Source organism: Paramacrobiotus metropolitanus, unplaced genomic scaffold (assembly GCF_019649055.1).
Source record: "Paramacrobiotus metropolitanus isolate TYO unplaced genomic scaffold, Prichtersi_v1.0 Parri_scaffold0000064, whole genome shotgun sequence".
NCBI lineage: Eukaryota > Metazoa > Tardigrada > Eutardigrada > Parachela > Macrobiotidae > Paramacrobiotus > Paramacrobiotus metropolitanus.
The window spans coordinates 381,368-401,796 of NW_026570284.1; the positions used below are offsets into that span (position 1 = coordinate 381,368).

Consider the following 20,429-nt stretch of genomic DNA (forward strand, 5'->3'; position numbering starts at 1 on the left):
TTGTACGTTTCGGGGATTGGAATCTATTGTCATGTTGTTCCCGAATGAATGGTGATTTGCTGATTACTCATTAAAATCAAAATCCATTAAAATAAACCGTGACGGACCTTCCCCCTTACTCCTCCATTCCAACGTTTATTTAAAATAAAATCTGTTTATTATGAATTACTAACATAAGAAATCAAAATATCCGGAAAATAAAGCATTTGTAGTATCTGTACAGTAGAGCATAAAGCGGCTCATATAAAGCTGAATCTAACGTTCTTTTGGAAGGCTTCAACATTTAACCGTACGACGTACCAAACAGCATATCAAATAGTCACCGTGTAGATTCTCTGCCCTTTTTAATCGATTTCGTACAAAAACATTCGTTTTAAAAGCCCAAAGCTGTCGTTACAGTGTTCCAAAACAATAAACTGAATAGATTCTTGTTTTATTAACATCAGACCTCAGTAGACTGATAGTGGTAGAACTAGACACTACAGTAGAAAGCAAAAACTTACTGGAGCGCGTTCAGTCTACAGTATGCGAAGCTATGAACCCGATTTACACTCACAATCCCATCTAGACAGCATCTGCGCGTTCATAAATCGGAAATTTTTGGGAAAATTCTCAGCGAGTCAACGTCTTAACTTTCACGGAACGTGCTGCTTCTTTTCATCGCTTATTCTTCAATTAACGTTTTCTTCCAGTGTCTCTTTCCATTTTTTCAGTAATCTTACACAATTTCATTACAACAAAAACGGTAAGGAATAGCTCACTGACTAATGAGGCCTTCATAATTCAGGAAAATAAAAAATGCCCACCCGTAGGGGGGTTAATAACAAAACAATGAAAGAATAAAACCAAAGAGGGAACTTCTGCCGTCATCATTTTCAGATCCGCAGCGAACCATGCTTGCATTTCCAGCTCACTTTCTTGTCTTTGTTCCGCTGATATACAGCACATTATTCCCACGGATGAACGCATCGCCGTACTTCTTTTTCAGCTGCCCGTTCACGTACTCCTCCGTTTGCTCCAGGGCGATATTCATGTAGCCATCCAAACATGAGAGAAGTCCTCGATAATCCACACCAGAATTCAGCTTCACGACAACGGGTCGACCTGCAAGCTCCTTCAGGAAATCACTCGGATTCGTTCTTCCTGACATGGCTGCGACGGTAGGGAATCTCCGGATACAGTAGCGATGATTAATTCGCAAAACACCTCTAACAAATAAACTAAGAAGACTACGATCAATCAGAAGGACCGCCAACGAACGAAAAAAGTCACAAAAATGTAAGTTTTTTTCACTTTTTCTGACGGGTGAAGCACTAAAACTGAAAAGTTGAAAAGTTGAAAAAGGGAATGAAAATGCGACCAGCCAGGCAGCCACTCGCTCATTTAAGAAGCTAGCCCCCACCCGTGATTGGTAGCAATTTAGCACAATGCTCTGCAACTAGCCGACCAGGGGTGGCTGTTGTTACCTGTCGTTTAAACATGAATTCGCGTTGGCGCGGGACCCTTATGATAATGCCAACTGCCAGTCTGCCATACACTGTTTCCAGCCACTTTCAAAGTTCAAACGCAGCTTCTAAGTTCTTCCAATTTTTGGCCCAGATTCTGGGGAATTAATGATAAAATAAACGTTTGTTCTGATGGTGGAGATTCTGTTATTCCGGTCTGATGTGCTGCTCATGTCTGCAGTTTATGTATTGTGACTATTAGCTTCTAACCTAACCTTGCATAACTATTTATCGAGAATTTGAATATGGACGACATTTCTAGTGGAGCTGTTAGTTCTTTGATCTCGCAAGCAAAAGGAACTTCGAAAGTATTACAAGAGTTGTATTCAGAGTATATATCTCGGTTGAATGGTTTCAGTGATAAATATGGGACATCTTTTGCTTTCTCTAACATGTGGGGAGAGGAGCGTGCGCTGGGAGCCCAAATTGTACAAGAATTGCAAACTCAAGAAGTAAGTTGTTCAGCATGTCACATGTGTCATGTATGTAAGTATTTGAATATATGTCTTGCTTTTCTTCCCCATGTCTTTATCTTTTGTGGAGTACATTAGAGTCCGTAATCTTCGTTTTGTTAGGTATTTATGGATTTGTGGAAGCATATGGACACAATGGAATCAATGAATGCGAGCCTACTAGTGAAACTCCAAGCAGTTACGCAAGAGAACGAAGACCTCCGCGATCAGCTAGAACATGCTCAGAAAGAACTGGGAGTCGCTCAGGATAACATTGCTCAACTGGAAACTGATAAGCAGGAGCTGGATTTTCTTTATCAGCTGAAGGTGTCCGAATGCGATGAGCTGAACGCTCGCATTTCAGAGGTAAGTGTATAGTTATACCGTCTGATGTTGCTGCACTGCTCGGGTTTTGAATACTGTGCCTTATTTTTTACGCTTAAATAGTTAAATAATTATTCTTCAACATATTTCTCCGCGTTTTGTTTTCTTACGGTATGGTTGGGAAAATTAGGATATTTTATATTTTAAGCGGTCGATAAAAATGTTAACCATGTTGAGATTAAATAAAAAATCGAATAAATTAGTTGATGACTAAACTGCTAAAATTAAAAAATTTTTGGCAAGTATTGATGCTGTAGCCGATGGTTCATTGTTTTGTTTCCAGGAATTTGATGACGCTGAGCAGCGTATCTTCTCCCTGGAACCATTTTCCCCGCGATCAAAGCCACGCACTAATTCCGGTTCTAAAAGGACGCCATTAATTTCTGGTTCTGGTGTCCAGACTAAAACATCGGTTTTCAGACAGCATGACTATAAGGAGAACAGTCCCAGTGCTCGCATGCCGCTGACCGATGTCGGCAATTTGACCATGCGCTTTAACGGATTGGCCAACCAGACTTTGGGAACCGATGATATTGATCTGGAAGAACTGACGGATAAATTGAGTTGGTACGAGTCGGTTGTGCGGCAGTTGCACACCATTTTGGCTGTTGAAATGGACGATCCGGATGCCACTTACCATCAGGAGTGTACGAAAGTCCTGGAACGAGCCAAGCGGGCTATGGAATACAGGGACATTATCCGTGATTATGAAGTAATTTTAAGAATACCGATTAATTTTCGATAATCCGAACGGATGCCCATCGAAATAAAGTGTGCGCAGTTTTTTTCAAAAATTTTAATATCGTTAAAGGATTATTTTAGATGTTTTTATACAGATGTGGAAAACAATTGAATGACGTTGACAGAATTCTTAAACGTCTGCTCGTTCTGAAAGCAGTAATCGATAATTGCCCATAATAAGAACAAAGGCACAAATTCATGCATTTTTCGCAGGTTATGATTGGTGAAAGCAAGGGTGAAATAGAGCGTTTAAGGCAAACGCGCGACAGTCTTCTCGAAGAGGCTGAAAAATCGGAGAAGGAAAATAAGGAGAAAGTAGAGAAGCTGGAGCGTGCACGGGATCATTTTTTCTGGGAAGTGAAGAAAGTGGAAGCCGAGCGGAAGAAAATGGAAGCCGAGCGCAGAAAAGACATTGAGCGACTTCATGAATTCGAGAAACTTCTCCAGGGAAAAACGAAGAAATCTGTGAGCGTCAACCACACTTTTACTAATCTACTACCCGGATAATAGGATTTATTATGTGTGAGGATGGAGCTCACAGCCGGAAATAATGATCTCGTACGAAGTACTTGTACCCGTCTTTGCGGTGACCGCATCTCGTTACCCTCTTCATTTTTGTTTGCATTTTAGATGAATTTTGATAATCGGGAATTACATTATTTGCTGTGCTGCCGCCATTTTTTGAAAACGCTTTTTAAAAAATTTATATTTAACTGCGGATGCGTTGCCTTTTTAGCATTGCCTTTAGACCGTGCATTTGCACGGAGCTGTTACAACTATTATGTAAACTAATTTGTGATTTTGTGCTGTAATCCGGACAAGTTCAATAATTCTGCTTCTGCAGCATACTGCGTTCGTCTTCGTTTTTATCGGTATAATGTACAAAATGTAAATTAATGTGAGTTATCAGTATCAGATCATGCCATAAAGTATTGTCCACTTGTTTTCTTACGCGCAACAACTAGTGAATTTATGCTAAACGTACAAAGGATTTTCGTGCTTCACTTTTCGGCTTCTTCTGGATTTCTCGGTATGGGTTTTTTGCGTCGATACACCAGCTTTCGTGTTGTGCGTTTGCGGGGTATGAGTTCGTACTCTTCGGTATCTTCATCCGCAGCGCTCGGTGTGGTTCTCCTGGGCGCTTTTCGTATCAGTTTCTTTTGGGTTGTGGATTTTTTCGACTTGTATTTTATACTTGGCTGGTACTCTTCGTAGATGGTGCCGTTTGTGGGGCGCTCATATTCGTCTTCGCTCACCGGATCCGCTGTAGTGCGAGGAGATTTCGTCGATGCGACCTCACTGCAAATTTGGTTTTACAGTATATCAGTTTTATCGTTATTTTAAACAATTTTCAAGCTTGCACAGAATGTTAAATCTTAATTTTGAATTTTATTTCTTAAATTTTAACTTCGTATACGAGCGGTGACCTTATTTGCGAAAATTTTTCTTACGCTGTCGACGCCATCTTTTTGTAAGGTGTGGTGGCGTAAACTGCCGGAGACTCTGTGGCTTTGCTCCTAGTGTAAAATTAACACGCTTTACTAATTGTCCACAGTGCATGGAAATACACCAACCGTCATAAGTCATAAAATTTGTTTTAAGAAGCCGTAAGATACAAACTTAGCCTTACGTGTAATTCATCGGATCGTGAACTTGTGGCTTGGAATAAGCGCCGGTAGTTGTTCCGTACTGCCCTGCTCCTGAATAATAACTGGTCGGTGTAGTCTGATCGGTCTGATATTGGACTGGGACAACGGGAGGCGGATACGCTGGTGCTAATGCATTGGCCGGTACAGGATGCGGTGGTATTATCGGCGCAGGCGGATAAGCATCCACCGGCAGTGGGGGTGGAGGCGGCTGATACGATACGGATGGACCCTGCGGCATCTGATAAGGTGGTAATTGGGAAACCTGGTATTGAGGATAGGGTGCTGGAGATTGGTACGGGATGGGTTGTGGCGGTTGCGGGGCTGCATATTGCATGGCGGGAGGGGCATTGTTGTACGGTTGGTAGCTGTTACTGACCGGAACTTCGTTATACGGGTACCAGCGCCGTCTGGGAAGCGGTATATACTGACTGGGATAACTCTGATTTGTACCTGTTCAAGCAGAAAATGTTGCTAAATTATTAATATCCATCATTGACGCTCGTATATTTATTAGGTGTTTCTTTTTATTTCAAGCTGGAGTAAGCAAACATCCGAGCCTTGTCTATTGATAAGTAACGTTCAGAAGTTTCCTGATTCATGATACTTTTTCTGTACGCATTTACAAAATTAGTACAGTATATACAATATGTAAGGAAAAACTGTAGTATTATGAGTTTGCTAATATGTCTTTTTTGGTTTAAAGCTGGTGTTACTTACATAAAAAACGGTTTTCCCCAACGCCCAAAATAAAGAAATGTTTTTCTGAATGCAAATATTTTCATCTAAATACATTACAGATTTTTTAAGAAATTGGCATTTCTGAAATGAAATGATATGCAAGGATATCCATACGATACTAACTTATGGATAATTAATTGATTTTGCATTTGCTTTTATCTGAACCGACAACCTAGAGACAAATTAACTAGATATGTACCACCATAGACATATAAATAACTGCACAAGTACTTACTGCAATGTCAAAAGTGTATGAATCGAGGCAGCGCGAATGTTACGTACCTGGGGGAAGTGGTGCCTGATAGGTATTAGTTGGTCCGCTGCAATTAGACGCGGCGGCAGGTGGATATGCGGATTTGCTAATCACATTCGGGAGCAGAATGCGGATAATGTAAGACCCGTTCACGGCACGCTGTGGTGGCGGAATATATGTCACCGGCTTATAATCATAATTCGTTTGCAACGGATAATAACTCGCACCGTCATCACTGCTACGATTATAAAATCCAGTATCATAATAACTTAACCGATTATTCTGTGACAGGATAACTTGAAAAGCGCAGATGCTGATGATAAGATAATGCCAGGATTTTCCCACAAAGGCATTGTGACTGCCCATTCTAATACTAATGCGCTGGTACACGCAGTTACACGCTACATATGGATTTGTAGAATTATCGCATCCCGTAGTAATTAAAAATTTAGTAAAATTCTGTAATGCTGGATGGCGCAGTCGAGCGCCAAATTGGTGCGATCGCGTTGCAGTTCAAAGAACCAGATTCAAAACACAAGCGATCATCTACATACTAAAAAAAGAGGTACGAGCATGACCTTTGACACATTACGGAAGTTTTATTGAAGCCGACTGAGAATCTGCAATGCCATCATTATACACTACAGTTGTGCTAATAAGATCTTTAATGTGATTACGGTTCTAAACGATGCGTACACGACATGTATTCATATTGGTAAATTCACCAAAACGGTAATTTTACTATACAAGCCGTTCATTAAATTGACAATTCGTTGTGATTCATAATAACAAGCACTACAATAAAAAATTTTCGGCACGATTTGTATACATGTGATACAAACATTTAGTACACAACGGCGCGAGTATTCGTTACTAATGTGTTCGAAAAATCAATACGTTTTTCGGTTAGGATCATAGGCGATGACTTCGATAATCAGCGAAGGAGGTTTTTCCGATCCCGCTTTCTTGTAAGCGGCTACCGTTGGTTTCTTGTACCCAGTGTTCTTTGGCTGTGCAGCAGCATTCCGCCCGTATGCAGCGGATTTCGGGTAGGATTTCTTGGGCTGATACGTATCCTCTTCGGGCTGCTTATACGCTGGTTTCTTCGCCGGGGGCTTGTAAGCATCTGCTTCATCATCGTCGTAGTTATCTTCTTGGTACGGCGCCGGGGTTTTCTTTTTGGCATATTGCGGAGCTGCAGGTTGCTTGTATTTCGGCTTTGGTTCTTCGTATTCATCGTCTTCGTATTTTTGAGGTGCCGGTTTGTATGGCTTTTTCGCGGGCTTTTTCGCCGGTCTGTAACAATAAACAACATAAGCAAAGATTCTCAAATCGAAACAACTATTTTTGTGATTCGGTATACTCTCCTGCACAAACATAATTAATTTGTACAGCAAAAACACTAACCAAAAAAATCATTTGTACACGAATTCACGAATTTGCAAAATTTGAGCATCAACTTATCGTCAGTTTTTTAACAAAAATGAAAAATCTGCTTTTGCAGGTCTTAATTAAGCGATTGTTATAACTAAAATAATTCAACTTACAGTACAGAATGCGCTGGAATAAACTACTCACGAGCAATCTCGTATGCATTTAGGTTACTAACGTACAATTGCAATAGTACGAGTATATAACATATTCATCTGACATGTAAGTAGACGGGAATGCTCATGCCAAATAATGCTCGTGATAATTTGTCAAAAGCGACAAGTATCTGCCGATATGTAATTTTTTATATTAGCTAGAAAGATAAAATAATATTACATATCCTTGGCATAATTTACCTTTGATAAGCATCGTCATAACCAGCTGACTCGTCGTCTTCGTCATTGGACTGCATCACATTTCGCTCCTCGTCATCAAACGTCGGTCGCGCTTTCCTAGCGCTAGGCTTTTGTTGACTTCTTCTGCCGGATGAGACGTCCGGGCTTCCGGTCTCCCAGTCGTCGGCGTCCTCGGCCGCCGGCATGGTGCGGCCGAGAATCACCGGCAACAATACCGACACATACAACCCGAAACACAACCAGTACAGAAAATTCATTGTAGCCGCGACTGGCTTAGTTCATAATTATTTTAAAACTAGCATGCCAGTATAAGATATTCTCTTTTACATTACACAGTTCTGGCTCAAAGGTTACTGGAAGGTTACATAACCGGCAGAGAGATGTAACGGACAGCCAAGGAATTTCTTTTTTATAATCCGCACGGTAACTTTGTTTGTCACTTGAGTTTTCCTTCTACAAAACTGCAAATCATGTTTATCGGTATGTTTGTTGAAAAACAATCTATGTTCGAATCTTTTTTTGCCTAAGCTTCCGAATACTGATACACTAATTATGCATTATTGTGATGCGTCATACCGCCGCAAAGAAGTGTTTCAGTGTTGTAGTAACTCATTGTCAGAAATTACTCGTACATAACAGTGGACGGCGCTGCATTATCCTTCCGCACTAAGCGAACCTGCGTATTGTTTGTAATGCGTCTACGGAAATTGACAAAACATTAATTTGAGTCAAGAAAGGCTATTCAGTTTTAAAATGAACGGGTTCGTGTGATCCTTGGTATAAATTCTAAAACCACTCCGTGACCTTTCTCGCATAAATAAAATTTCAATTTTTATTGTTGCTTTGCAAAAATAAGCATTCTTATAACGAACGGTACGGTACGTCTTCTTTACGGTACTTTTTGTGTTCTCTAACTTGCTGTAATTATGGTGGCTACTGTATCACGCCAAATTTCTTGATAATTTTTTTTATTCAATTTCGCGACGATGTTCTTTCATTTGGGATAAGTACAAAAATTATTCTGAATATCAATAGTTTGTAAAAGATCAAATGAAAAAATATATATACATGGTACACACAAATAAAAAGGTCATGAATAGGGATCGGTGTGGCATTATTAGTTTATCTTGTATTCCGCTTTTGGTTCCGATTTGGATCGCGAATCTATCAGTCTGACGAGGATTCCGGTTTCTCTGCTGGCATTCTGGTGTACCGTAACGACATTCGGCTGTAACTCGGCCGGCGCCTTAATATTCCCATCGACATAACTGTCTTTTGCTGTATCTTTGTTCTTTCCCCCATACGCTGTTGTGGATTTAGCATGGTGATGCGGCGGTACCGTGGTATATGACGGCCTGTGTGTGGTATGATGGTGCGTGGTCATATGATGCTGTGGTTTGGGTTCGGCCGGTTTTTTATACCCATCACTGGAATTTTTCTTATCCGTTGTTCCGTAATCACCTCCTTTTGGATAGCGATCGCTGCTGCTGGCGGGTTTTGGCTTATAGGAACTGTCGTAGCCGGTGTCGATGTCGTAATCAATTTTTTCCGGTTCATCGTCGTCGGCGTACTTGGATTTGGCCGGAGCGGCTGGTTTTGGTTGACTATACGTATTGTTCGCTTTTGGAGGCTTGTACGATCTGCAAAAAGCGTGTTATTACCAACAGAAAATCATATTGTACCAGTTGAATAAATTTGTGAAGATTCTAAAAACTAGCACAAATAAAAATAAAATATGTAAGAGCAGTTTACGAATTGCTTTAATTTGTTACTGAATACGGATTTTGGTTGAACAAATAAAATTAAGACTGCTTTTCATTTATGTCGGTATGATTTTCTTACTGGGCTGGTTTGTAAGATGACGATGACTTGCTAGGCTTCTTGTAGACATAGTCATTCGGGTCAATCTCTTCCTCGGTCACGGCATCAGACAAGTCCAAATACTGTTGTTTTCCGGTTTTGTAGTTGCCGGATGTTGCGTTCTTGCCCTTGGAATATTTTGGCTTTGGTTTCTGATACGTCTGCGGGGCTTCTTCGTATTCTTCCTCTTCCTCCGGCTACAAATTTTATGAAAAATAGTGCTTTTTAAGCCGAGCATTTTTTTACTATCTCTCATGTTACACTTCAAAATAAAATTAAGGGCACATTTGGTCGTATGTGTTCTCATCAGAAAATACAGATTTTATGATTTATTTTTACGTAATACAATAATATCTGTAACCTTTTCGTAATATTTACTTAAAATAATCATGTCACTGTACATATGGCACTTTAAATATTTAAATCATTAATGCGTAAATCAAATAATCATTAAGTGGCTGGTGCAGCACTGTGCGTAATACGTACTTGATATTGTGGACGTGGCTTTGCTTTCGGTTTCGGTCTTGGTTTCGGCATACCAGAATAACCCGCTGATTCGTCATACGCATTATATTCGGTTCTTCTTCCTCTTCTTCATATGCTGGCTGCTTGGGAGCGACTTTATACGGTTTGGCTTTCTTTACCGGCTTTTCTTCGTACTCATCGCCCTCCTCATACTGCTCCTCTGCGGTAGTTTCCTGATAGATGCTGGTCTTCTTATACGTCGGTTTGGGAGTAACCTTTTTCTTGGGATACCGCATCGGTGCCGGTTCATAATCTTCTTCCTCTTCAGTATACTCCGGCGTTGCGGCATAACCTTTAGGTTTCGGCGTCGCTTTCTTCTTAGGATACGCTTCCGGTTCGCCGTAGCTGTCTTCTTCGTCTTCGCATCCAGGTTTTACCGGCTTCCGGTAGGCTTTCTTTGGGGTGGTCTTTTTGGGATACACTTCTTCTTCATATTCGTCCATGTTGGCGGAGTAGGCTGGTTTCGGAGTGGCTTTTCGGCGCTTATAGGTTGCCGGTTGTTGATAAGCGTCGTCATCTTCGCCGGCGTCGTATTGCGATAAGGCTTGCTTGACCACTTTGGTGCAATTGCATTTCTTATCGATTATGGTGCCGTATATTCGTCCGCTGGTATCCGAGTAGGAATCGTTGGTATAAACATTGACCTGCTTATACGGCTTTGATTCAACTGTCAAAACTAAATAAAACCATATTAATACAAAACCTATCAGTAGTTCCTTCATAATGGTAATTATACAGATAAAATATTAACTTGTAACTGTAACGGATCAATTTACAATTCTAATTTGATTGTAATTAAATCTTACATTACATTACAAGGGGCAGCTGACATAAATTCCACGTTAATCTTTCGGAAATGACATTGATCACCGCTTCTTATTACAAAAATAAAGGGGTTTACATAAGAATTATACAATTAACGGTTTGATTACATAAAGTATCGCCGGATTCTGACCACTGGTAAAATTGTGAATCATGATTAGCAGACTGATTCTACCGCGATTTCCCGCGATCTATACATCCTACAACTGAGTTACTTACTTAATTTTTTAACATTGACATTCAATTTTACATTGCATTGCATAAGCATGCTGTGTCGCGTCAGGATTTCGTTTCGGTATGTGTTACGGGTAACAAGTACGGGTATTTGCATTTCTTCGATCACTGCAGCTGGCTTTGTTAACTTACGTAAAGAACGGCTTGTGATGCTCTTAAATGCCGGTCTGCTTTGATTTTCCAAGCATATGAATTGTTATTTATTTTCTTGCGACTCTTATTTGCATACTAAAAATGTATTTGTTGTCTCAGATTTTTATTTTGCAAATGGGCACACAAGGGAGCACTGTACTGTAAAGCATTCATGCAAAAATGACAATTAACAGAACAGAGGTATTTTTCAAATTCTTAATTTGTTGCGTTTTAATTTTTCCAAAAAAATAAGGCCATGGCAACAGGATCACGGGAAAATTCCTTGCCGCCCTTGCATATCGAAGTTCAGCTAGTATTATTTAGTTTTCTGGTGCATGCTCGGAGCAGAATTTGTAAAATTTGCTACTTATTTCCTGCATTAGTGTATTAGTGACTTTTCTATTTGTCGTAACACAAATCGGAACTATGGTCAAACGTCGAGGATCCCGATCGGCATCATGCGCGACGGTTAGTGTTTTCGGGCTATTAAATACATTCATAAATGACAAACACTAGATTTTAAACTGACTTTTATTATTTGTGTGTCGAATTTGTCATTTAGAATATACGTTTTGGACGCAGCAAAACAAAGTCAACTTCGCGATCTGTAAGTGAAGCCGGGTGTAAACTTGCCGATGGTTTTGCCCTAAACAAAGTGTACAGAATTGCTGAAAATATACGGTATTTATGTAAAAGATACGTAATTATTATACAACATTTTAATTTTGTAGCGCCGGGGAAAGTCGCGCGGACGAAAGACAACAGCGACGGTAAAGCATCAAAACTTGCCAATTATGCTAGAAAGGATATGTCTTTATTACCGTATCACCAGATTCTTCGGTCACCTTTGTTTGGTTTCTCATTATTAATATTTGATACTTGTGCAATATGTTGACATGGAGTTTTTTTGTTTGATATCGCAAATTAATACCACTTATTTTAGAAACAAATTTATTTCCTTGTCTTAGATTACTACAGAACCATTCAGTTAACTGTTAACTGCATGGTTTGCACCTATGGACAAAATTTTTCTCTATCTAATGCTCTTATCTAACGTTTTTTTAAAAATTTTCTAACCTTATTTAATGTTTTTTTTCTAAATTTCGATAATACGGGAATTCGTTTTTCTGGTGATCGTAACTTTCAGTTTTTGGGTGGTATAACAGGGGATTTTATAATATTTTTATGATTTCGGTGGATACTGCCTCTTAAGTGATTTATTATTACAGAATACACGTCGTCGAAGTCGAGCCGATGGCGCAGCTGCAAAGTCTTCTAAAAGCAGTCGGAGGCGATCATCCAAAGCGGTATGTGCACATATTTCATGTTGATACAATGACTGTAATATGCACAACTCATAAACAGATCATATTGTTTTTTAACATAACATAGAACTGTTTTCCGTAATAACACTAATTTTCCGTTTATCGTAATTTTTTTCAGCGTTCCCGTTCGCGAGTACATTGTTAAAGCTACAAGAAGCCGGCTTCCGGTGTTCGTTGGTTTCCATTGTTTGGAATGTTGGCTGCGTATTGTCGACTTTTGTACAAAACTTCATGCCATTTAAGCAAACCTCAATAAAAGGACTGTATAAAGGACTGTTACTGTGCAAAGATTTCTCTAATAAATGTCGACAGTACGATAATTATACAATCGAAATATCAAAAACAAAAGTGTAGTAAATTACACCTTATACCACATCCATTAGAAATACAAAATCTGCTCGGTATTGCAACAATTCAAAGACGAGAAACTGCGTTTCTGAGATCCGGTGCTTACGCTGAATCAGGTCTGGCTGATGCAATCTGTAACATGAAAATCAACAATCCCTAAGTGCAATGCGTGACATGTTGCTTATGGTTAACATCAAATTAATGATAAGTGATAACTATTAACGAGCATGTAAAGGTCAGCATACTTACATTCGCCAAAAAAGGCTCCAAGCGCATTTGGTTTGATAAAATTTCTTCACAACTCTCGATGGGATTCCTAAAGAAAACTCAGCTCCGAGCTTGCCAGATTAATGTCTTATTACAAAATATGAGATAGTAAAAAATTGGGAAACTTACGCCGGCGAATCTCGTAACAAAGCCTGACGCTGTACTGCTTCTGTTGGAGAGTTAATACACAACAGGGCTGCCATGCTTGTCTTTCGAATTTCTCTTAGTTGATCTGTTAAAAAACACACATGAAACTGATAAGTAAACTTTTTGCGTTTCTCAATAAATTTGAGTATTCATAACCATATTTAATACTTATGCGAAAGTCTCAAACCGGTACCTGGAGTAAAGATTCCCTGGTTCTCGTACCAGAAACGATCTCCATGCTTCAGTCGCTTGAATTGCTCGGTTATGATACATGCAAATGTAGGGCCCACTAAACCGTTTCCGTTCACAGGATTTTCGCTTACGCCACCAGCAAACAAATCCTACACATTAACAAGTATGAACGTAGTATCATTCTGATACCCGTAAACTAATTTTTACCGGTGAGTAATAACTACATAATGATAAAATTTAAGTTTTTATTGCTTGTTATTTGGCGGAAACTCACTAATTGCTTTTAATAATTGTCGCATAATAGACTTAATGACAAAACATGTTAGATGCATTAAAATAAATGAAAAATTAAGCTTATATTAATATAATCTACTTGGTATGTTTAATTTACTAACAGAATAAATTGATCGTTCCGTCTGCTGATTGACCAGCAATATACTCCATCGGTTGCAGCAAAGAATTCCAAAAAAAAGCAAATACATTTTGTACTTACGATGTCTTGCACTGACTTATATACAGTGGACAATTTCCGTGCCGCTTCCGGTGCCATAACACGCTCCAGTTCGGGGAAGGAGCGAATTGGAGGCAGTTTACATACACTGCGCATCTGTGCATACGTGGGCGTTCCGGTGTCTTTGCCTCGTTGCAGGTTCAGGGTCATAATGTCCGATCCGAAAGGTCGGTCCTGTGGTTTAAACAGCTGATTCTGCATGATGAAGCCAAATTCGTGGTCAAATTTTTCCGGAATATCATGAGGGAAATTAACCAACAGCTCGTCAATAACACCGGGTTTGTAGAACATTTTTGCATTGCTAAAGTGCTGATACAGAGGATAGAATTTTCCATTGGGTTCACGCACGGGAAGCCAATCGGTCAACAATGTATGGAATCTACGATTAAATAACACACTGATAAATTAATAGTCATAACTATCCGGAAGAAATAATTACGGATTTATTAAATAATTAAACAATGGATAATTATTTAAATGTATAAAAGCATTGATTTGTAATACAGTTTATATTTTCGTAATTTATGGGACAATATTAAGATAAGTAACCTAAAGGCCGCCGCTCCGAATTCCACAGTGATGCCCGCGTCGATATCTTCATCGTAACAATCGCAAAAACCGCTCTTCTCCAGACGCAGTCCATTCGCGGGATTATTAAAAATATTAGGCCCGACAATAAGTGGAATCATTTCCTTATAGGTTATGTGCTGCATAATGGCTCCCATGATTTTCCGTGTAACTTGGAAGACAGTCTCATCCGATAATTCTGGACGCCGCTTAGAGATAAATGTTGCTATACGATTATGCTCGCGCAGCAGAAGCTAAAAAGCAAAATTTTAGGCATCGTAATTAAATCAGCTGCAACCAAAACCAGTGTAGAACGTTGGTATTTACCGAATGGATGGCTACTAAACCGGTGTGCTGATTGATTCGTAAATCCCCGGCATCTGGACATGTCATGTCCGGTGACGGCGCAACACAACCTGTTATAAACATATTTCTATAAGTGTTGCTCAGTTTTCGGAAGAATGATAATAATTTCGCTGCACCACCATCACATTAATCAACAGCTGCATTAAACACGTTTTAAAAAATCAACCTGTACTACATGCAGTATATTTATTCGTACAATACCTTTTTAAGCAAAATTTGTTTTATTAAATATATGTAGCGCGTATTATTAAATGTTATATTATGTGCTTCTACAAACGGGTGTATCATGTTTACCGTTGCAGTTATATTTGAATAGTGTTACATTGTGAGGATCGAAAAGGCTGTTTTTCGATTTAATTTCACAACATAATTTTCTCACCCAATGCATTTTTTCCTCCTGGAACCATTATAAGACCTTGTTCGCGAGCGATGGGAGATGTGTTAATTTTCAGGAGACCATGTCGCCCGGCTCTGAGTCTGTAAACAAGTTAATATCCGCTAGTGAAATATGTCTTGACTAAGCATTATACTTTTACAATAACTAAATAAGTTTCAACACGGTTAAAAAACTGTTGTTGCGCAAACTTTTATCTGCTCTAATTGGCACTCTGAACAATTTTATAATTATATGCGCACACATGCAATCACAAGGCGTACCCTCCCTTTTACTAATTTCTTAAATTTTGAGATTTATATACGATCCGATCCGAATGTATACGATTTATTTATATACGGTTTGTCGGCAAAAATACGGGTTGATAATTGTGGTTCCATGGTTGATGACGTACGAAAAAGTTTTACATTAACAGTAAATATGGTATCTAATCTACGTTGTTAAATTAATTTTCATACCGCTTTGCATCGCGTTTATTAGATCCATACATATTGGAAGCGTCAATGTAGGCAGTATTTAGATTAATTGGTCGTCGAGGTCCTGGATCACGAAGGAAGATAGATACACAAAAACTAACACAAGCGTCAGTCAATATAGCAAGGAGTATTAATTTACCTATTTTGCAGCCCTCCCGGGGGGCTGGCTGGGCTCGAACAAATTCCAGACAGTGCAAACCGTGCTGTGTGTAAAAGGGATCATCCGGGGGAATGGATATGGGGAAACACGCTGGATGAAGGCAGGCTGCCGTTGTATCACAGCACTTTGGGGTGACTGAATTTTCTATAGTTATCCAAGAGAAAAAAATCATTAAAATTAAATCCAGGGATGCTTACATGCAACTGTGCACGATCTGCCGTGAAAGAGATGAATAACTGCTGTTTTTTATAATTACAGCATTACAGTCAGTAGCGGCCATATATAATACTCAATTTGTCGCAGCAAATTAAACTGGTTATACATAGAAGAATGAAAGAATTTTTTAAAGAGAATAACAATAGAATTTGCACATAACATACGGGGGTTATTTGGATCCGGGACTTTTTCAACAGGAGCTGCAAAAATCTGAATTTTATAAAGTGATATAACATTATGTATCTATAGTTGTATAGCCTTTGACCGGCGCATTGTACAGAGTACTGTATATTACACTCTTAATTCATACGCTTAATTCTATAAAATGCTCGACCAAAAAATTGTAAACTAGGTACACATTTGTAACTATGTACACACATTAGGAATTTTTAAAAAATACTTAATATTAAGTAATTCTCAATTCGATTTTCTTAGTACAGCTAACGCACGGAGATAATTACGTACTGTTGATAATTTCATGGGCGATCAGCTGTGCCCACTGGTTGAACATGGCAGTTACGCGATTATTTGGCAAGTTGACACTTTTACTCAGCGATATGCTGACGCGCCGCGATGACGGCAGCGGCACCGCGCGGCCCTGCGCTTTGGACACCACCGAAAGGTCACGCGGTTTGGAGACTCCATCGGCATAATTGGCCGGCGCCATGCGTCGCTGCGGGGCGCCTGCTGTGCCTTTCAATGGGTTTTCCAGGTTGTTGCAGGTGCCGTCAAATGTACGATATGCATTGCGCGGACTGCACTCGATTTCCGGTAAAGCAAAACAGTCTTCGTCGTCATTCAACGCTTGATTGTTCCACGCATCAAACATGCGACTGGGATCAGCTTGGCTATAAAAATTATAAAAAGCCTTAATTTAATTTACTGTCGTGAATTCAAAATTCCAAAAGGTTATTTTATAGTTGGTATCCAAAGAAATGGAAATCAGAAAGAATTTTCTAATTTTTTACAATTGCGAACCACTTTTCGAGTGTAGACTGCGACAGTTTACCCTAATTGGTCAGCAGCTCGTCGGCCGGCAAGTTCACTTTCATAGGCAAAACGTGTACGGTTTGTCGGCCTGCCAACCGCCCAAACCCATGGTGCTTCGTGTTGCGGACCGGTCGGTTGACCCTGCGCTACAAACAGGTTCATGAATTTCACGGGATCTAAAATTTATGAATGCTTTATGTTCAGAAGCCACAATTTACGTACGTACTCACCACCATACTACTTGAACAATTTTTTATGGAAATAAATCTACGGCGTAACAGTCTTACTCGAAACTGCGCTTTAAAAAAAATTCGAGAATCGCTTATATAACAGATTGTTTATTTATGTGCTTATAGCATGCCCTGATGCAAAGGGTTTTCTTTTACCTGGACACTGAGCTGGACGAGTCCCCATTTGTCGGCGGAAATCTTGGTGGGCCATTTGCATGGCAGAGAGTTTTGATTGCCGGAGTGTTCGGACATCCCATTCCGCATCCGCCCCTGCTGGCGATGGAGGCGGGGGCATCGCTATGTCGAACGCCAAAACGTCCGGATCCGCATCCGAAGTGTCATCAGAAACTTCCATATTGGCAGATTTCTTATTAAACCCTATAAATACATGCGAAGCCAAAAATTAGAGTGCCAGACACTGCAAAACATAACCCAAAACAGCATTCTTGGGAAACACAAAAAGGTAATGCTGTACATAAATCAAAATTTCCCAAAAACGGTCATTGTGTGCCGGTTATGTCACAGTTAAGCTATTGTTTGACCTTTGATCCCGCCTTTATCGGCTTTATCCACCTCGTACGAATAGTACGCCGTATCCGCTAGACTTTTTGGGGATTTTTTTTGTGGTGACGGCATCTCTTCCTCTTCTTCTTCCTCTTCCACCGGCGCAGGCCTCCTGACCTTTTGGCGGGTGGCGCTTGGCGGCGTTGTCGTGAGAGAATCCACTCGGGTTCACCGGTCAACTGATCGGATTTCCCATGTGACGGCGAATACGGTAAATATTTAGCCGGGTTTCGGCTGGTTTGTAGAGACTGTCGCCGGCCGCTCTTTTTCGCCACTCGTCCCCAGGTTTTATCCCGATTATTATTCTCTGCAAAATTACATTATATCTATATAACCTGACAATAACTGAAAATATTGTGATGTCCTTAGCAATTATTAACAACTTTATGTGGGCCTGTGGCAACTAATTCAGTACGTATTTAAATAAATAAATCTGCTACTTTTAAATTCATATTATTGTTACAGTTTTTTATGGACGCTGTAGAACTGATAATCTCTTGCGCAAGCGCAGTAACTACTGACGTAAGCAACAGAAACGTATCGGAGAGCAAAACATCATCATGTGTATTGTATTGCATTCTACAAAACTAATCCAATTTATTTTCTGAATTAATACGAGTTCGCATTACTATGGCATATAAAATTTTATAATCGAGAAATTAGTTATTACAACGTTAGAATAAATTGTGATTATCTGAGATGCTGCGTACGATCGGCATGTACCAAGATTTGACATTGTTCTGGAGTGTTCCGGTCCGGTTTCGCGTACATGTCGTCCGCTATCGGCAGACGTATCGCTGGTTAGCCATTCATCAGCCGGTGCCGCATCCCTCGATATATGCACTGTGCCTAATGTGCCATTCAACGACATAAACGCACTATTAGGCTCTGCATACAAATTCGCTTCCGGATGGTGGAAACCCTCACGTTCCGACGGGATCATTTCGTACAGACTATCAGTATTAACTATTGTGTCATTCCATGGTGGATCACGATGCGCGGTAGATAGATTAATCATAATAAAACTCAGTAAAATAAATAACAAACCACATTTTTCCTTCAACATTTTTACCGCACAATTTTAAGAACTATCAGTAAAACTAATATCAAAAATTATAAAAACAAGAAACCGGTCCACGGTAATGAAATTAACATGCTTAACTATAAATGATCCGACGCTGTGGTTATCTAACGCTACTACTAATGTTGCTGAATAACGGATTGTATCGTATAACGGGTTTGTATCGTATAATCGTAATTACGCTTTCGTTTGTTGTCGCCAAAACGTATCCCGCAAACGGGGCGTAATATTTTGGTTTATGCAACCATGGTTTTTTCATTAACTGGACTACAGGTCACACATTTTTTTCCCCAGATTAAATACTGTTTAATCGGCTAATCATCGGGATCGGACAAGTTCACACATCTTCACGCAGTGCACAACGGCGATTATGCAACACGCACACTCTTCGACAATGCCGTGTAGTGTCATCTGCCGAGACTGCGCGCACACATATATACAAAATAATTGCAGCACGGACTGAATGGGCCACCACGTGACCGCGCTCTGTTGTGGCCGTTGAACGAAGGTCATATTGGGGTCGCCTATCGACGCGTTAATTTTTCTGGACTGGAAGTACAGTATATACAACTTAACACACGAGGAATTGGCTGTATAATAATGCCCACGCAACCGAGTGGGGACTCTTCCTTAGCACATCATCATCCCCGCGCACAGTATTTTCGAGATAAATTTAGTTTGAGGAGAGCCCTCTTTAGCGCCCGTTTTCCACACACCGGGAAGACCAGGCCCGAGTGTGTGGGCTGTCTGCTCGCACTCGAGTTGGAGGATGCTACTTTGCGGAGACGATTATATTGTGCAACCAGCAGGATGTGGAGATATTTAAATGTTTTTTAATTACACCAGACAAACGCCTGTTAGAATTGTACCACATATTTACTTTTGCGAGGTATGCAAATATGCGTCTGTACAGCTAGATGTAGTACATAGATACAAACGGCACTAAAAATATTGTTGCATCTGTGACCTTACAGTGCAGTGCAACGGCTGACGTACCGGACTTACTTAATGTGATTCGGCAAACGATTTTATATTTACTACATGATGGAAGTCATATTAATTTGCATTGCTAGCTAAATTTTAATGGGTTATTACATGTGTTAGATCGGTATGTGGCGATATGATGTACGTAGTTGTATAATTATATTTATGATACTCTGGTTTTGTAATGTTTCTGTTTGCCAGTCTCGGGTTTTTCTTAAAATAAATGCTGCACTGGAGCTTAACACTACCAAAACATTTCCTGTCTCAAAAGCTAAAAGAGCAAATATATTAATATTAATATATTAATATGTCATATCTTATGCGTGCAGATGCATCTTCTGTAATAACAGCTGCTGGCTGCATGCATAAAAGTCAAATAATCATATTCCAGGGCACATATTCGCCATAAGTGTTTATCAAAATCCCGGCCGTGAAATGCAATACATCCCGTTTTAATCACTTAGATTAATGTAAGGAAAAATTTCCGCATCCCAAGTGCGGCGGTCTATGCTGAAGCACCGGCGCACGG

At 39.9% G+C, this 20,429-nt stretch overlaps 6 protein-coding genes across 8 annotated transcripts; 2 read left to right on the forward strand and 4 right to left on the reverse strand.

Annotated features, from left to right (window-relative positions):
* Positions 1–1,531: 1,531 nt before the first annotated feature.
* On the forward strand, positions 1,532–3,987 carry LOC129593885 (uncharacterized). Of its 2 annotated transcripts, XM_055490380.1 has the most exons (5): positions 1,532–1,774; positions 1,864–1,957; positions 2,081–2,323; positions 2,625–3,053; positions 3,296–3,987. In XM_055490380.1, exons 2-5 carry the CDS (start codon positions 1,898–1,900, stop codon positions 3,587–3,589), a joined length of 1,026 nt encoding a protein of 341 aa, XP_055346355.1. In that variant the 5' UTR covers positions 1,532–1,774; positions 1,864–1,897; the 3' UTR covers positions 3,590–3,987. The 2 variants fall into 2 exon arrangements, with proteins under 2 accessions (XP_055346355.1, XP_055346354.1); XM_055490379.1 differs by having other exon boundaries at positions 1,532–1,957; positions 3,296–3,985.
* LOC129593886 (uncharacterized) lies at positions 3,942–6,215 on the reverse strand. The gene is made up of 4 exons (XM_055490381.1): positions 5,752–6,215; positions 4,713–5,181; positions 4,534–4,599; positions 3,942–4,381 (listed from the first exon to the last, which is right to left on the reverse strand). The coding sequence occupies exons 1-4, from the start codon at positions 6,086–6,088 to the stop codon at positions 4,084–4,086; spliced, it is 1,170 nt and encodes a 389-aa protein (XP_055346356.1). The 5' UTR covers positions 6,089–6,215; the 3' UTR covers positions 3,942–4,083.
* Positions 6,216–6,321: 106 nt separating this feature from the next.
* LOC129593930 (uncharacterized) lies at positions 6,322–7,782 on the reverse strand. Its single transcript, XM_055490444.1, has 2 exons — positions 7,510–7,782; positions 6,322–7,018 (listed from the first exon to the last, which is right to left on the reverse strand). The coding sequence occupies exons 1-2, from the start codon at positions 7,764–7,766 to the stop codon at positions 6,613–6,615; spliced, it is 663 nt and encodes a 220-aa protein (XP_055346419.1). The 5' UTR covers positions 7,767–7,782; the 3' UTR covers positions 6,322–6,612.
* A 694-nt stretch (positions 7,783–8,476) lies between these two features.
* Positions 8,477–10,750, reverse strand: LOC129593908 (nucleolar protein dao-5-like). Its single transcript, XM_055490416.1, has 3 exons — positions 9,856–10,750; positions 9,352–9,566; positions 8,477–9,149 (listed from the first exon to the last, which is right to left on the reverse strand). The coding sequence occupies exons 1-2, from the start codon at positions 10,614–10,616 to the stop codon at positions 9,428–9,430; spliced, it is 900 nt and encodes a 299-aa protein (XP_055346391.1). The 5' UTR covers positions 10,617–10,750; the 3' UTR covers positions 8,477–9,149; positions 9,352–9,427.
* Positions 10,751–11,377: 627 nt separating this feature from the next.
* LOC129593909 (arginine and glutamate-rich protein 1-B-like) lies at positions 11,378–12,736 on the forward strand. The gene is made up of 5 exons (XM_055490417.1): positions 11,378–11,550; positions 11,645–11,689; positions 11,814–11,852; positions 12,312–12,389; positions 12,526–12,736. Exons 1-5 carry the CDS (start codon positions 11,509–11,511, stop codon positions 12,550–12,552), a joined length of 231 nt encoding a protein of 76 aa, XP_055346392.1. The 5' UTR covers positions 11,378–11,508; the 3' UTR covers positions 12,553–12,736.
* Positions 12,465–19,038, reverse strand: LOC129593907 (peroxidase-like). Of its 2 annotated transcripts, none has more exons than XM_055490414.1 (16): positions 18,559–19,038; positions 17,814–18,142; positions 17,428–17,649; positions 17,061–17,217; positions 16,517–16,899; positions 16,216–16,251; positions 15,815–15,979; positions 15,658–15,739; positions 15,185–15,282; positions 14,767–14,855; positions 14,422–14,693; positions 13,855–14,251; positions 13,363–13,510; positions 13,152–13,254; positions 13,005–13,071; positions 12,465–12,887 (listed from the first exon to the last, which is right to left on the reverse strand). In XM_055490414.1, the coding sequence occupies exons 2-16, from the start codon at positions 17,905–17,907 to the stop codon at positions 12,858–12,860; spliced, it is 2,343 nt and encodes a 780-aa protein (XP_055346389.1). In that variant the 5' UTR covers positions 17,908–18,142; positions 18,559–19,038; the 3' UTR covers positions 12,465–12,857. The 2 variants fall into 2 exon arrangements, with proteins under 2 accessions (XP_055346389.1, XP_055346390.1); XM_055490415.1 differs by having other exon boundaries at positions 12,467–12,887; positions 17,061–17,187; positions 18,559–19,037.
* Positions 19,039–20,429: the final 1,391 nt, after the last annotated feature.

Coding starts and splice junctions, on each gene's coding strand:
- LOC129593886 (XM_055490381.1), bottom strand. CDS start 6,088: ATGGGCAGTCACAATGCCTTTGTGGGAAAATCCTGGCATTATCTTATC. Junction 5,182..5,751: donor TCAGGCACCACTTCCCCCAG/GTACGTAACATT, acceptor CTGCTTGAACAG/GTACAAATCAGAGTTATCCC. Junction 4,382..4,533: donor AAAAAGATGGCGTCGACAGC/GTAAGAAAAATT, acceptor CCAAATTTGCAG/TGAGGTCGCATCGACGAAAT.
- LOC129593908 (XM_055490416.1), bottom strand. CDS start 10,616: ATGAAGGAACTACTGATAGGTTTTGTATTAATATGGTTTTATTTAGTT. Junction 9,567..9,855: donor AGCCACGTCCACAATATCAA/GTACGTATTACG, acceptor TAAAATTTGTAG/CCGGAGGAAGAGGAAGAATA.
- LOC129593930 (XM_055490444.1), bottom strand. CDS start 7,766: ATGAATTTTCTGTACTGGTTGTGTTTCGGGTTGTATGTGTCGGTATTG. Junction 7,019..7,509: donor TATGACGATGCTTATCAAAG/GTAAATTATGCC, acceptor TTATTGTTACAG/ACCGGCGAAAAAGCCCGCGA.
- LOC129593885 (XM_055490379.1), top strand. CDS start 1,751: ATGGACGACATTTCTAGTGGAGCTGTTAGTTCTTTGATCTCGCAAGCA. Junction 2,324..2,624: donor TGAACGCTCGCATTTCAGAG/GTAAGTGTATAG, acceptor TTTTGTTTCCAG/GAATTTGATGACGCTGAGCA. Junction 3,054..3,295: donor ACATTATCCGTGATTATGAA/GTAATTTTAAGA, acceptor CATTTTTCGCAG/GTTATGATTGGTGAAAGCAA.
- LOC129593907 (XM_055490414.1), bottom strand. CDS start 17,907: ATGCCGTCACCACAAAAAAAATCCCCAAAAAGTCTAGCGGATACGGCG. Junction 15,980..16,215: donor CCCGGATCCAAATAACCCCC/GTATGTTATGTG, acceptor GGATAACTATAG/AAAATTCAGTCACCCCAAAG. Junction 13,511..13,854: donor ATAAGTCAGTGCAAGACATC/GTAAGTACAAAA, acceptor GTTAATGTGTAG/GATTTGTTTGCTGGTGGCGT.
- LOC129593909 (XM_055490417.1), top strand. CDS start 11,509: ATGGTCAAACGTCGAGGATCCCGATCGGCATCATGCGCGACG. Junction 11,551..11,644: donor GATCGGCATCATGCGCGACG/GTTAGTGTTTTC, acceptor TTTGTCATTTAG/AATATACGTTTTGGACGCAG. Junction 12,390..12,525: donor GGAGGCGATCATCCAAAGCG/GTATGTGCACAT, acceptor AATTTTTTTCAG/CGTTCCCGTTCGCGAGTACA.